Source organism: Rhinoraja longicauda, chromosome 9, assembly GCF_053455715.1.
Source record: "Rhinoraja longicauda isolate Sanriku21f chromosome 9, sRhiLon1.1, whole genome shotgun sequence".
NCBI lineage: Eukaryota > Metazoa > Chordata > Chondrichthyes > Rajiformes > Arhynchobatidae > Rhinoraja > Rhinoraja longicauda.
The window spans coordinates 53,992,056-54,006,779 of record NC_135961.1 but is presented as its reverse complement, the minus strand read 5'-3'; the positions used below and the strand labels follow the sequence as shown (position 1 = coordinate 54,006,779).

Genomic DNA, 14,724 nt, shown 5'->3' with positions numbered 1-14,724 from the left:
CATCAACCACCCATTTGCACTAATCCCACGCTCATCCCATTTTATCCTCCCCTCATTCTGATCCCCCTACATTCCACCACTCAACTTCACAATAGGGGACATTTACAGTGGCCAATTAGCCTATTGACCCCCACGTCTTTGGGATGTGGGAGAATCCGGGGCAAGCTCATGCGGTCACGGGGAGAGCATGCAAGCTCCACACAGACAGTACGGGAAGTTGTGATCGAACCTGGATCACAGGAGCTGTGAGGCAGTGGCTCTACCTGCTGCACCACTGTGCTGGCCCTAACACCCCGCTGAGGATCTCATCTGAAGTTAGGTGATGTGGCAGGATGCAGGAGTTTGCTGACTGTCCAGCCCAAGCCTAACACTGAGCCCTGTGTTTACCCTCCTCGCTGCAGGGCAGAATGGTCAGTGTGCTGTCCAGACGTCTGGGAAAGCGCTCCCTGCTGGGCGCCCTCGTCCACACCCCCAGCCCTTCCGGTGATGGGATGCTGATCCCCGGCCTGATCCAAGCATTCCGGCTGGACAGCAGGAGCAGCAACACCTCGTACACAGTGTCGTTTGAGGATGGTCGGTTCATGGAGTACAGCGAGGACAACATCATTGGCCCAGGCTTCCAGAGCGTGACACACTTCAAACTCCAGCCCGGACAGAAAGTAAGTTCACCCCATGCCTGCCCTGAGGTTTGAGGGTCATCTACTTATGGGGGGGGGGGGGGGGGGGGGGGAGAGGGGCAGGAGCTCAAGGTAGAGGGTGACTGAAGGAGGGAGGAACTGAGGGCAGTAGGGAAGAGGAATTAGACCAGCATTGGCATCGAGTACAAGAGTCAAGAAGCTGAGTTTCAGTTTTATAAAGCTTCGGTTAGGCCGCATGTAGAGTATCGTATGCAGTTCTGGTTACCCCATTACTGGATGGATGTGGAGGTTTTAGAGAGAGGGCAGAAGAAGTTTATCAAAATGCTGTCTGATTTAGAGGATATTAGCTATAATGAGAGTTTGGACAAATATGGGTTGTTTACTCTGGAGTGTCAGATATTGAACGGAGACCTGATAGTAATGTATAATATTAAGGGATGCACAGAATGGGTAGATAGTCAGAATCTTTTACCCTCCTTGAAAGTATCAAAGTCTGGAGGGCATGGCTTTAAGATGAGAGGAGCAAAGTTTAAAGGAGTTTTTTATGGGGCAAGTTCTTTTTTTATACTGAGAGTGGTCGGTGCTTGGAATGAACTGCTTGGGGTAGAGGTGGGACAAGATACGACCATGGCATTTAAGAGGCTTTTGGATATGCAGTGAATGATGGGATGTGAATGATACACAAGCAGAGGAGATTAGTATAACTCGGTATCATATTCAGCATGGGTTTTGTGTGCTTAAGGACCTGTTCCCATGTTGTATTATAGGTAGTTCAATGTACTATAGATCAGCACAATCACGCGAATGGCAGAGCAGGTTTGAGGGGCCGAGTGGCCTCTTCCTTTCCACTTGCCCATGAGTCACTTCAAACAGTTAGTCCAGCATTTTGTGTCTATCATCCACGCAATGGACCTGGAGTGGTTTTGTTGAATGGGGGGAGCTGGCTGAGAAACTGAGCCTGGGTCTGAAGGTGGGGACGCTCCACATTATAACCAGTTCAGTTTAGGTTAGTACTGAGTACTGAGTACCTCACCTTAGTACTGAGGTGCAGTGAAAAGCTTTTTGTTGCATGCTAAGTAGTCAGCAGAAAGACAATACATGATTACAACCGATCCAGTTACAGTGCATGATAAGGGAATAACATTTAGTGCCGGGTAAAGCCAGCAAAGTCCAATACAGGAGTCAAGAGGATCAAAGTTAAAGTAAGAAATGGTGCTGTAGGATAGATATTTCAGAGTATGGAGGGATTGTAATATGAGTTTGTAGATCTGCTTCTGTGGCTAGCACGCAAATAGTCGCCTGTGTTGGGCGCCATCTTAGAAGCTGTCTTGCTATGGTTGTACTATAACCCACTCCCCATCCCACCATCTCCTCCTATCCCATTCCACATTTGATCCCCAACTTCATTGTAAGACCCCAGCAGCCCAACATTCACATCCCTGCCTCAAGCCTCTCCCCGCGCCTCTTCCCCTGACCTGACCTCTGCAAGCCATCCTGCCCTGGCTGCTGAGAATAACCTTCCTCTGTCTCCCCCAGGTATACCTGACGCACGGTGGGCGTGAGTACGCAGGGGTGGTGGAGCAGCACAACCACGTGGACAACGAGGTCCGTGTCTACGTCCGAGAGCTGGACCTGCGCTCCCTGCGGCGGGCGGAGGACGTGCGGCTGGGCGAGAGCCGCAGGTCCCCCCGCCTCCAGGAGCTGGAGAGGGAGTACACCAAAACCTCGCCCAGCGCCCCCTCCTCGCAGACCATCGATGTGCCCCCGAGGTAGGTCAGCGGCCGTTGGGGATGGAGCCGAGCATTGGAGGGGAGATTAACGGTGGGACGTGGAGGGGGGATGGGGTCGGAATCTGGGAGGGAAGGGAGTGTGGACATTGTGGCTCATTTAGGTCCAAGAGGAGAGGACGAGGCTGGAAACCTTCACCGCCATCGCTGGACATCTGGGGGAGTCAGAGGGAGGGGGACGGGTGCGGGGGCTTATAGAGAGAGTTTGAAGGGCTCGGTCGGATGAGGGATGGGTTAATGGAGGTGTAAGAGATTGGGTGGTCAGGGGTTAGCTAAGGATTCCCTGGAGGGGGTGCAAGTGTCTGGGAGGATCTAATGGGGGGTCCCGGTGATTGGAGGGGAGGTATCTAAGGAGATGAGGCTGGGAATATTGGGTTCCCAGAATGTGGTGAAGTAGTGGCTAAAGGGGGTCACTGGAGGGTGAGGGATGGTCTAATGGTATCCCAGAGATCAGTGAAGAGGTGGCTGAGGGCTAATGAGGAGATGAGGGAGGGGATATTGGGTTCCCATGAAGTGGGGGAGGCTAAGGATGAAGGGGGGGGGGTGGGTGCTAAAGGGTGAGGGGGTGTCTAATGGAATCCTAAAGATCGGAGGGTGAGGAGGTGGTTGAGAGAGGGTCGGAGAGGATGAGGGAGGGAATAAAGGGGTCCCACGAATTGGAGGAGGTGATGAGGAGGCTAAGGAGAGGGGGCGAGGGGGGGGTCGAATGGAGTCCCAAAGATTCTAGCATGAAGGTGTGGGGGGGGGGATATAATGGGGTAATTGGAAGTGGGGGGTCCAGCAGGCTCCCAGGCCCACACGGTGCTCCACTTTCCTTCATCCTGTGTAGCAGGTTTGGGGCGGGCAGCTGGTGTCACTGGGTGGGCGGGTGTGTGGTGAGCTCTCTGCGGCCCCTCTAACTCCCCGCTCTGTCCATGGCAGGGCTTCATGTGCTGTCGACATGGACGAGATCATGGCGGCGATGGTGCTCAGCAGCCTGTCCTGCAGTCCACGGCTCAACCCTCCGCCCAGCAGCCTGGCTCCAGGTAGGACCACCAGCGCAATCTCCCTGCCCACGCACCGATGTGTGGGCTCCTCCGTCAACAGTGTGTGCAGGGACGCACGTGTGTGTGATCACATGGAACGCATGTACGCAGGCAGGCAGGCGGCACGGTGGTGCAGCGGTAGAGTTGCTGCCTTACAGCGAATGCAGCGCCGGAGACTCGGGTTCGATCCTGACTACGGGCGCTGTCTGTACGGAGCTTGTACGTTCTCCCCGTGACCTGCTTGGGTTTTCTCCGAGATCTTCGGTTTCCTCCCACACTCCAAAGACGTGCAGGTTTGTAGGTTAATTGACTGGGTAAGTGTAAAAAAAAAATTGTCCCTGGTGTGTGTAGGATAGTGTTAGTGTGCGGGGATCGCTGGGTGGCGCGGACTCGGTGGGCCGAAAGGCCTGTTTCCGCGCTGTATCTCTAAATCTAAAATCTTGACGCGTTCTCCCTGTGAGAGCGTGGGGTCCCCCTGGGTGTGTCCATTCCTCTTTTTTTTACCAAAAATAAATCATATCATCATCATATCATATATATACAGCGCGGAAACAGGCCTTTTCGGCCCACCAAGTCCGCGCCGCCCAGCGATCCCCGCACATTAACACTATCCTACACCCACTAGGGACAATTTTTACATTTACCCAGCCAATTAACCTACATACCTGTACATCTTTGGAGTGTGGGAGGAAACCGAAGATCTCGGAGAAAACCCACGCAGGTCACGGGGAGAACGTACAAACTCCTTACAGTGCAGCACCCGTAGTCAGGATCGAACCTGAGTCTCCGGCGCTGCATTCGCTGTAAAGCAGCAACTCTACCGCTGCGCCACCGTGCCGCTATGTATTCATTTATTTACCATGATAAAATTTACAAAACAAACAATACCAACACACCCACCACTAATCACAAAAATAACCAAATGTTCATAAGTGATAGGAGTAGAATTAGGCCATTCAGCCCATCAAGTCTACTCCGCCATTCAATCATGGCTGGTCTATCTCTCCCTTCTAACCCCATTCTCCTCCCCATAACCCCTGACACCCGGACTAACTTTTCTCTGCCGAAGAATAAGGGGTAGGCCATTTAGAACGGAGACGAGGAAGAACCTTTTTCACCCAGAGTTGTGAAACTCTGGAATTCTCTGCCTCGGAAGGCAGTGGAGACCAATTCTCTGGATGCTTTCAAGAGAGAGTTAGATAGAGCTCTTAATGATAGTGGACTCAGGTGATATGGGGAGAAGGCAGGAACGGGGTACAGATTGAGAATGATCAGCCATGATCACGATAAATGATGGTGCTGGCTCGAAGGGCTGAATGGCCTCCTCCTGCACCTATTGTCTATTGAGAATATCCATTGACTTGGCCTCTACAGCCTAGTTTTCTAAATATTAAATATTAAATAGCTATATTACAATCCTGGTCCAGGATGCATTCAACGGTCCCAGAAACCCCCCATGGTGCCATGGTCACCGCGTGTGCCGTTCTGAGGGTCACCCTGGCACGGACATAACCTGAAAAAGGGGCAGGCAGTTGGCTCAGGCAGAGCCCTATTCTGCCTGGCGCCCTGACCCACGAATGGCCAGCTTGGCCTGGCCCAGGAGTAATGCCCATTCCTCTTGGGGCCTCCAGCGTGAGAGGTCTGCGGGCCGCTGTGAGTTATTCCCCGTGCACCTGATGGCCGCATCCCTGCCTCGACCCGAACATTCGTGTTGCCTCCAATCTCACCCAGACTCTGACCGTGGCAAAATCCTGTACTGTGCCTGGTGAGGTGCATCGCCACACAGCTCCAGTGACCCTGGTTCAATCCTGACCCCCAGCGCTGTTGATGTAGAGTATGCACGTTCTCCCAGCGACCGTGGGTGGTCCGGTTTCCTCTTGTATCCCAGAGACATGCAGGTCAGTGGTTTTATTGCCTCGTGTGTAATTGGTGGTTATTGTAGACTCAGTGGGCTGAAGGGCCTGTGACTATGTCTCGACAGTGTCGCGGCCTGTCCCCTCACACACACATGTCTCTACACGTGTTTGTCCGTACATGTGATCACGCTTGCGTGTTCATGCACAAACTGGTCATACTTTAGCCCTGCCTGCTCGCACACGTGGGTGTTCGCTATGAAGTAACCCTCTTGTCTGCTTTGTCCCTATGGCAGCGTTGGCAGACTCCAGGATCGATGTGCGAAACGGGAGCAGCAGTGACTGTAGGAGCAGTAACTCCTCGTCTCCTTCACCCCCACCACTTCCCCAGGCCCTCGCACCAGGGCAGGGAGATGACGGTCTTGACTTTCACATCCCACATCCCTTGTTGCTGGAGGAGCCAGCTCCTCGGAAAAGGAAGGTACGGATTGCAGCTGGTGTCATGGAGTTGAGAGTGTTTATACGCACTATATTCATCAGGAGAATGAAATTCCTGCTTGCTGAAGCTTTACAGGCATAGTAAATGACTTGGAGTGATGTGTAAAATCAGGAGAGGAATAAATAGGGTGAATGTGCTCAGTCTTTTTCCCCAGGGTAGGGGAATCCAGAACTAGAGGGTACAGATTTAAGGTGAGAGAGGAAAGATTTCATGAGAACATGAAGCCCAACGGAGGGTGTTGGGTATATGGAACAAGCTGCCAGAGGAAGGGGTTGAGCCAGGTACAACAATATTTATGAAGGAATTTGGGGGGCCACTATAGTGCAATGGTAGAGTTGCTGCCTTACAGTGCAAGAGATCCAGGTTCGATCCTGACTACGGGTGCTGACTGTAAAGGGATTGTATATGCTCCTATGACTGTGGGTTTTCTCCGGATGCTCCAGTTTCCTCCCATACTCCAAAGACGCACAGCTTTGCAGGCTAATTAGCTTCTGTAAATTGTCCCTAGTGTGCAGAATAGAACCAATGTATGGGGTGATCATTGATCAGCGTGCACTCGGTGGGCCTGTTTACATGCTGTACCTCTAAACTTAAGGTACATGGATACGAAAGGTTTCGAGGGATATAGGTCAAGTTCGGGTAAATGGTACGTGTAGACTGGCATCTTGGTCGGCATGGGCACATTGGGCCGAAGGGCCAATTTTCATGCTCTATGACCCTGACTATGAATCTATATGTATATTTACCATAAATTTCCTGGACCAGGGGCCACAGTTTAAGAATAAGGGGTAGGCCATTTAGAATGGAGATAAGGAAAAACCTTTTTCAGTCAGAGAGTTGTAAATCTGTGGAATTCTCTGCCTCAGAAGGCAATGGAGGCCAATTCTCTGGATGCTTTCAAAAGAGAGCTAGATAGAGCTCTTAAAGATAGCGGAGTTAGGGGGTATGGGGAGAAGGCAGGAACGGGGTACTGATTGCGAATGATCAGCCATGATCACATTGAATGGCGGTGCTGGCTCGAAGGGCTGAATGGCCTCCTCCTGCTCCTATTGTCTATTGATTAGCTACACTAGGTGAAACAGACAGTGCTCACCACTATACACCTGTGGAAGTTTGATAAGAGTATTTAGCAACATGCTGAATCTCCTGAAACCTCTGAGGAACTAGAAGTGAGGGTGAGCTGTGTGGGAGGGCCCTGTACTGTGGAGAAGGATCTGTGTGGGAGGAGGGCGACATCGTGCCTGGGAGCAGCTCAGATCAGTGCTGCAGGGTCGGGGGTTGAGTGAGGGAGCTGGGGTGAGGGTCTCGCTCAGTGGTTGCAATGGTGGGGATGCATGGGGCTAAACGTGCAAATGTGGAGAGAGTTTTCAGGTGCCTAATGCCCTCTGCCTGTCCTCCCTCGCAGAACTCGCTGAAGCTCATGTATCGCTGTATGTGGCCCCACTGCCAGAAATGCCTCTCATCCACTGTGGGAATACGGAGACACATTCGAACCATACACCTCGGGTAAGGCACTGCTCGGGGAGAGAATGGGCAGGGTGTGTGGAACATGTTCAATGTTCCCAGCGACATAAAACTCTGGCGCAGCATAGGTTGGAGGACAGGAGTGATGCTCCCTCTACACCATCCCATCACACGCTTCCAGGGTCAGACACGGCGAAGATCCCTCAATGCTGCCTGTCACACACTCCCAGGGCATGGTTTAGACACAGAGTGAATCTCCCTCTATACCATCCCATCACACACTTCCAGGGTCAGATGCAGTGAAGATCCCTCAATACTGCCTGCTCCACACTCCCAGGGATGGGTTTCGACACCGAGTGAAATTCCCTTTACAGCATCCCATGAAACACTTCCAGGATCAAACGCCATACGAAGCTCCTACACTGTCCCATCACACACTCGCAGGGCATAGATTAATCAGAGTGAAGCTTCCTCTACACAATCCCAGTTCACACATCATGGTCAGACATATGAGTTTCCATGCTGCATCTCAAAACTAAACTAAATGGTTCCGAGTGGACTTGAGGAAAAAGTGGATCGGTTCTCTTTGGAATTGGTTGAGGTGCATAGCAGATGAATGGAAATGTTCAAAAGTGTCAGGCTTTAGTAGAAGTGACTATGGGCAGAGGGCACAGATTGAAGGTACTGAGGGCAAATAGGAAGTGAAAAGTGACCTGCAAGAACACAAGAAATAGGAACAGGAACACTCAGCCCCTGAAGCTTGCCACACTATTCACTACGTGTAGGGAAAAAAACGGCAGGTTCTGGTTTAAATCGAAGGTAGACACAAAATGCTGGAGTAACTCAGCGGGTCAGGCAGCATCTCAGGAGAGAAGGAATGGGTGACGTTTTCAGGGTCTCAACCTGAAACGTCACTCATTCCTTCTCTCCCGAGATGCTGCCTGACCCGCTGAGTTATTCCAGCATTTTGTGTCTATACTATTCACTATGATCATAGCTGATCCACACTGGCTTCAACTCCTCCTCTGTGTCAGTTCTGAGATTGGGAATTTGTCCCGAGTATATTATGTATTCAGTAATCTAGTAACAGTGGGAAGGAAGCTGCTCTTGAATCAGTTGGTAGGTGCTTTCAAGCTTGTGTATCTTCTACCTGACAGTAGAGGGAAAAGTGTGTGATCCTTGATTATGCTTGAAGCTTTCCATAGGCAGCATGTATTCCATTATGGCAGGATGGGCTAGGTAGGGATGGCGATTTGTTTGATAGATTGGGCTGCATCCATAACTCATTGCAACTTCTTGTGGTCTTGAACGAGCTGTTGCCAAGCCAATCTGGTAGTAGTAGTAGTGCTTTTATTCGTTTATCACATGTGCAAACACACAGTGAAGTTATTTTCTTACATACAGTTCAGAAAAGTATTGCTGCACCTAAGAACCACCCCCGATGAGCAAAGTGTATATAAATAATCTACTGAGCACACATGCAAGAGGCGCCAGGTTTTGGCACCATTCCTCAGGTCCAGTACAGGCTCTAGTTCCTATGAGCGGTGCCCGTTCCAGGCGAGCCCTAGGCTTCTGCGGGCCTCCAGTCATCGCCTTCCTTGAACGCGACGTCCCTCTCTTCGCCCGTCCACCTTTGTGCCCTGAGGCAGCGGACCTTGAGGGAGCAGTAGGCAAGACTATCCTCTCCTACTCTGGACTTTATCGTGTGCTAAAGGCACTTTATCGGCACCGTGGTACAGCGAATGCAGTGCCGGAGACCCGGGTTCGATCCCGACTCCGGGTGCTGTCTGTACGGAGTTTGCACGTTCTTGCCGTGACTTGCGTGGGTTTTCTCCGAGATCTTCGGTTTCCTCCCACACTCCAAAGGCGTACAGGTTTGTAGGTTAATTGGCTTGGTAAATGTAAAAAATTGTCCCTGGTGGGTATAGGATTGTGGTAATGTGCGGGGGTCGCTGGTCGACACGGACCCGGTGGGCCGAAAGGGCCTGTTTCTGCGCTGTATCTTTAAACTAAAAACTAAGCGATATTCCCTTTATCATGTATCTGTACACTGTGGATGAGTCGATTTGTAATCATGTATAGCCTTTCCACCGACTGGTTAGCACGCAACAAGAGCTTTTCACTGTACCTCGGTACATGTGACACTAAACTAAACTGAAACTCAACCTTTGGTACATTCCGATCGGATGCTTTCTATGATGCATCTGTAGAGGGTGGTGAGAGTCATTGGAGACAAGCTGCGCTTCTTGGTGTCTGGGGGATGATGTGACTGTGGATGGGGTTGGGGTGGTGTGTCTTGCCTGTACTCCAGAGTTTCTGACGCGATCCCTGTTGCTTTGTCCCTGACAGCCGCAGTGACTCGGAACACAGTGATGGCGAGGAGGACTTCTACTATACCGAGATCATGGAGGATGCGAAGAGCGTCTCTGAAGCCCCCAGCGGCCAGTACTGCTCTCCTCCTCCCCCCTCTCCGCAGTGCCAGCAGTTGGCAGGCAGCCCGCAGCTCCTCAGCAGTCCGGATGTGCTTCCAGATGCCCTGGCCCGCAGCGCACCCCTTCTAAGCCGATCGGCCCCCAGCTGCTTGAGGCAGGTCTATGTGGACCACACCTACCAGGTAGGACCAACGGCCTAGCAATCGGGGCAGAGTGTCCTCTCCTTCCTGTTCACGTCTAGCAGCCTGTTGTGCTCCTGGGTCAGGGGGAGACCCTGGTGTCGGGCAGGACTCTGGACTTGAGAGGGGAGACCCCACTACCCTCACTTCGGGGGAAGACCCTGGGGTGTCGAAGGAGATCACGGGTGTCAGGGGGGAGACCCTGGTATGCTCATTTGGGGGGTGGGGGGGGAGACCCCAGCTGTGAGAGGGACAGCGGTACCATCACTTCAGGAGAACTGGAGTCAGGGAAGATCACTGGTGTCAGTGGGAGATGTCAGTGCCTTTGCTTCAGGGGAAGGTTCTAGGGGGTCAGGGGGAGATCCCAGCACCCACACCTCAGGGGAAGAGCCTGGGGTTAGGGCAGATCATGGGTGTCAGGGCCTGATATGCTCACCAGGGGAGAGAAGTCCCAGGTGTGAGAGGGAGACGCGTACCCACACCTCTGAGGAAGATTCCAGGCCTTGGTGGGTGGACCCTGGGTGTCAAGGGAAATCCCGTTATCCTTAAGTAATTCAATAGACAATAGGTGCAGGAGTAGGCCATTTGGCCCTTCGAGTCAGCACCGCCATTCAATGTGATCATGGCTGATCATCCACAATCGGTACCCCGTTCCTGCCTTCTCCCCATACCCCCTGACTCCGCTATCATTTAGAGCTCTATCTGGCTCTCTCTTGAAAGCATCCAGAGAAATGGCCTCTACTGGCTTCTGAGGCAGAGAATTCCACAGATTTACAACTCTCTGAGTGAAAAGGTTTTTCCTCATCCTCTTTCTAAATGGCCTACCCCTTACTCTTAAACTTCCTCCTCTTCTTTCTAAAGGTATGTCCTTTTATTCTGAGGCTGTGCCCTCTAGTCCTAGATCCTGGGCGTTGGGGATTCCCCCAGTGGGAGACCCCAGGATCCGCGTTAGTCGGAAACCCACCAGTACTGATACTGGGATCCTCCTGCATCAAGGAGAGACCCAGGTGTCGGGCGAGGCTCTGGGCGTGAGCGGGGCGAGACCCCGGTACCTTTGCTATGATCGGGGCCTGGTCAGCTACGACATTCAATCTCTTTCCACCAGATTTTTTTAATTTATTATTTTTTGTATCAAAAAATGTATTCAATTATTTAAAAACAATACAATACAATAAAACAAAACAGAACCCACCATCAGAATACAATACAAACAAATATATCAAATGAAACTATTATACAACTACACTACAATCCCTATCCAGGATGATTGTGGATGATCAGCCATGATCACACCGAATGGCGGTGTGGGCTCGAAGAGCCGAATGGCCTCCTCCTGCACCTATTTTCTATGTTTCTATGCATCCAATCCCCCGCGGTGTCCAACGGTCCCGGAAATCCCCCAGGGTACCCGTGGACAGCACGTAGTCCCTCTCCAACACCACCCGGGCGCGGACATAACCTCGGAAAAGGGGTAGGCAGCTGGCTCGGGCAGAGCCCTCTTTCCACCTAATAGGGTCCCGACCCGAAACGTCACCGATTCCTGTTCTCCAGGGGATGCTGCCCGAGCCGCTGAGTTACTCCAGTGTTTTGTGTCTGTCTCCTTCCACCACAGGTATCCCCGGAGCAAACCCACACCTTCACCTTTGCCAGTCTCTCCAGCCAGCCGCAAGTGGCTGCGTTCAAGCCCCATATCATCTTTGCGTCGACGCCACAGATATTCCACGGAGGCAAGTAAGTGAAGGGGGGTATTATGCGGGGGTTGGGGGGGGGGGGGCGGTGGGGTGGCGGTGGTGAGTGGGCACCTGGACCACACGTGCAGGGGACAGGAAGGGGTTGTTAGTGGGTCCCAGTATCACAGGATTGGACTTCACAACTTGGGTAGTGATAAAAGGACACATAGTGCTGGAGTAACTCAGCCGGTCAGGCTGTGTTTCTGGAGAGCATAGACAGGTGATGTTTCGGGTTGGGACCCTTCTTCGGACTGATTATAAAGGGGGGGAGTGGGAGCAAAAAAGCTGGACACGGGGAGAGCAGGACAAAGCGTGGCAGAGTTCAGGGCACTCTGCATGGCAGAGTGGACACAGTCGTGGGGGTTGGTTTGAATAGGCAGATGGTTGGAACAAAGTCTGAAGAAGAGTCTTGTCCCGGAACATCACCTGTTTCTTTTCTCCAGAGACGCCACCTTACCCGCTGAGTTACTCCAGCATTTTGTCTCTATGTTTGGTTGGAACAAAGGCCAGAGATTTTTTTTAAATTGTGTGAGATTAAAGGATTGAAGAGTTGCAAGTTGTGAAGCAAGAGGAAGGAAAGTGGGATGGGATGGGAGGAGAGAAATAGGTGCAGGTCCTGGTGTTGGTGGGGGGGGGGGGGGGTGGGGGAGTAAGATAGGGGGGGTTGAAGGGAGGGTTGTTTTGGTGGTTACCTACATTTGGAAAACTCAATGTTTAACTCGGGCAGTGATAACTCTGGGATTTTTTTTCCGGTTGACAGGAAGGTGCGCGGTGAAGCCAAGAAATGCCGCAAGGTCTATGGCGTGGAGAACCGCAGTCAGTGGTGCACTGCCTGTAGGTGGAAGAAGGCCTGTCAGCGCTTCCACGACTGAGCGCCGGGGCTTGCTGGCGTAGACGGGTGGGGTCCCCACGCAAGAGGAACCTCCCCAGGATCGGGACTGAGCGGATCTGCCGCCGTGTGGGTCCTGTGGGCACGGACAGCGGCGATATTCCAGCTGCCTGCTGACGGGGTTAGGACGATCTCTGGGGCAACTGGACCAGCTACAATCCATTGGCTGAGAGATCCTTCAGAGTACTTCCTCTGTACAGCCTATAAAGTTCTCCATTTTTGGACCTTGTGCTCCCAAACCAAACTGCTCACGAGGCAGACACCTCCTCCCCGTCTCTTGGAGGCTTGGCCATGGTCCTCGGTGTCTCCCAGCTGTACCACCACCAGTATACTCGTGCCATGCATGCAGTTGGAGCCGGGGATGGGGAGGAGACTGGATGAACCTGGACTGCTTTTTCTCGACCTCCTTACGAGCTCGGTTTGCCAGGGACCGACCCACTGGTGCAAGTGTCTGAAAGCTGCTGGGCCTCCATGAGTCCACAGACCATGAGTGCAGAGCTGGGAGGAAGGACGATGAAGCTCGGGAACTCCACACCTGTGCAGGAGTGCTGCAGTCCCGGGAGTCGCTGGCAGTTGTCAGGAGACGCATTGACAGAAGTGACATTGTTACGCAGGGACTTCTAGGCCATTGTTTCTGATGAGAGGTCGCTGACTTAAAGCATTTTGACTCTGTCTCATTTTAGCCTTCCAGATTTTAATTATTAAGTTAAAACAACTATCTACTTTGTCCTAAGCATTCAGCGTCATACAGCACAGAAACAGGCCCTTCAGTCCAACACGTCCATGTTGACCAAGATGCCCATTGAAACGGGTTCCATTTGCCCGGTATCCCTTGAATCCATTCCTCTGCGATTTAAAACTAGCTTCTTTTCTTTCTTTGGCTGTTCCAACAGAGGGTCTCAATCCGAAACGTCACCCACTCCTTCTCTCCGAGATGCTGCTTGACCCGCTGAGTTACTCCAGCATTTTGTGTGTACCTTCGATTTGAACCAGCATCTGCAGTTATTTCCCTACACAAAGGTAGTATAGTGGTTGACTTAATGGACTGGCATGCAGAAGCCCCAACTATTGAGCAGAAGGCACAAGCTCAAATCCCACTACAGCAGGTTAGAAGAATATGGAACATATTGGTAATATCAGTGAAGGTAATCATGGAAATGCTGGAGTATTGTACAAAGCCACTGGTTCACCGTTGTGTGCAGCTCTGGATTCCACATTCCAGGAAGGATGCGGAGGCGTTGGAGGATGCAAAAGAGATTTAACAGAATTCTGCCTGGATTAGAGAGTATTAGTTATGACAGGTTGGACAAACATGGATTGTTTTCTCTGGAGATTGGAGGCTGAGAGGAGATTTGAGAGAAATTTATAAAATTACAAGAGGCATAGATAGGGTAGACAGTCAGAACCTTTATTCCAAAGCAGGATTGTCAAAAACTAGAGCGTATAGCATTAATGCCAGCGAGGGAAGATTTAAATGAGATGCATGGGGGCATGTTTTTTTATTTGGCGGTGGAATCAGATATGATGGTGGCGTTCAAGAGGTTTTTAGATATGCACATGTATATGGAGGGATATGGATCATACAAAGGCTGAGGAGATTATTTTAACTTGGCATGATGTTTGGCACAGATATTGTGGGCCAACAGACTTCTTCCAGTGCTACACTGTTACGTGCTATGTTCCATGTCCCTCATGGATATGGAACATAGGAACTGCAGTCTTCACCTAGGCTGGCATATATGTAACTCTAGATCCACGTAAAATGATTTGTATTCGTAATTGCCCTCTGCAATGACGTATTCTTGGATATTCTGGGATTGGCAACAAATGCAGGGTTAGTCATTAAATCACAGTCCCCATGAATGTCAGTTACAGCACCTTTCTCATTGAGCTTGTTTCCACAGTCAATAAGGAAATGGCTGATCCTGTTTCTTGTGTAATTCCTGACCAAATTCCAAAGAAAAACATGGTCCAAGATAGTGCCGGGCATGGTTCTGTGGCTGGGGTGGGGTTAGGGTTGTTTGGGTTGGTTCAAAACCTGTTAGAAAGTAGCTGCTCCTGAACCTGGCGGTGTCGGACTTCAGGCATCTGTATCTCTGGCCTGAAAGTAGCAGCGAGATGAGAGGATTGCACGGATAGTGGAAATCCTTCAGACAGATGCTGCCTTCCCGAAGCAGCGCCTTGTGTAGATGCTTTGGATGGAGTGGGGGGGGGGGGGGGGGGGCTGT

At 51.5% G+C, this 14,724-nt stretch overlaps 1 protein-coding gene across 1 annotated transcript; it reads left to right on the top strand.

Annotated features, from left to right (window-relative positions):
- Positions 1 to 407: 407 nt before the first annotated feature.
- LOC144597012 (zinc finger protein 395-like) lies at positions 408 to 14,615 on the top strand. The gene is made up of 8 exons (XM_078405913.1): positions 408 to 659; positions 2,175 to 2,407; positions 3,347 to 3,450; positions 5,600 to 5,784; positions 7,208 to 7,308; positions 9,616 to 9,880; positions 11,490 to 11,608; positions 12,368 to 14,615. The coding sequence occupies exons 1-8, from the start codon at positions 408 to 410 to the stop codon at positions 12,477 to 12,479; spliced, it is 1,371 nt and encodes a 456-aa protein (XP_078262039.1). The 3' UTR covers positions 12,480 to 14,615.
- Positions 14,616 to 14,724: the final 109 nt, after the last annotated feature.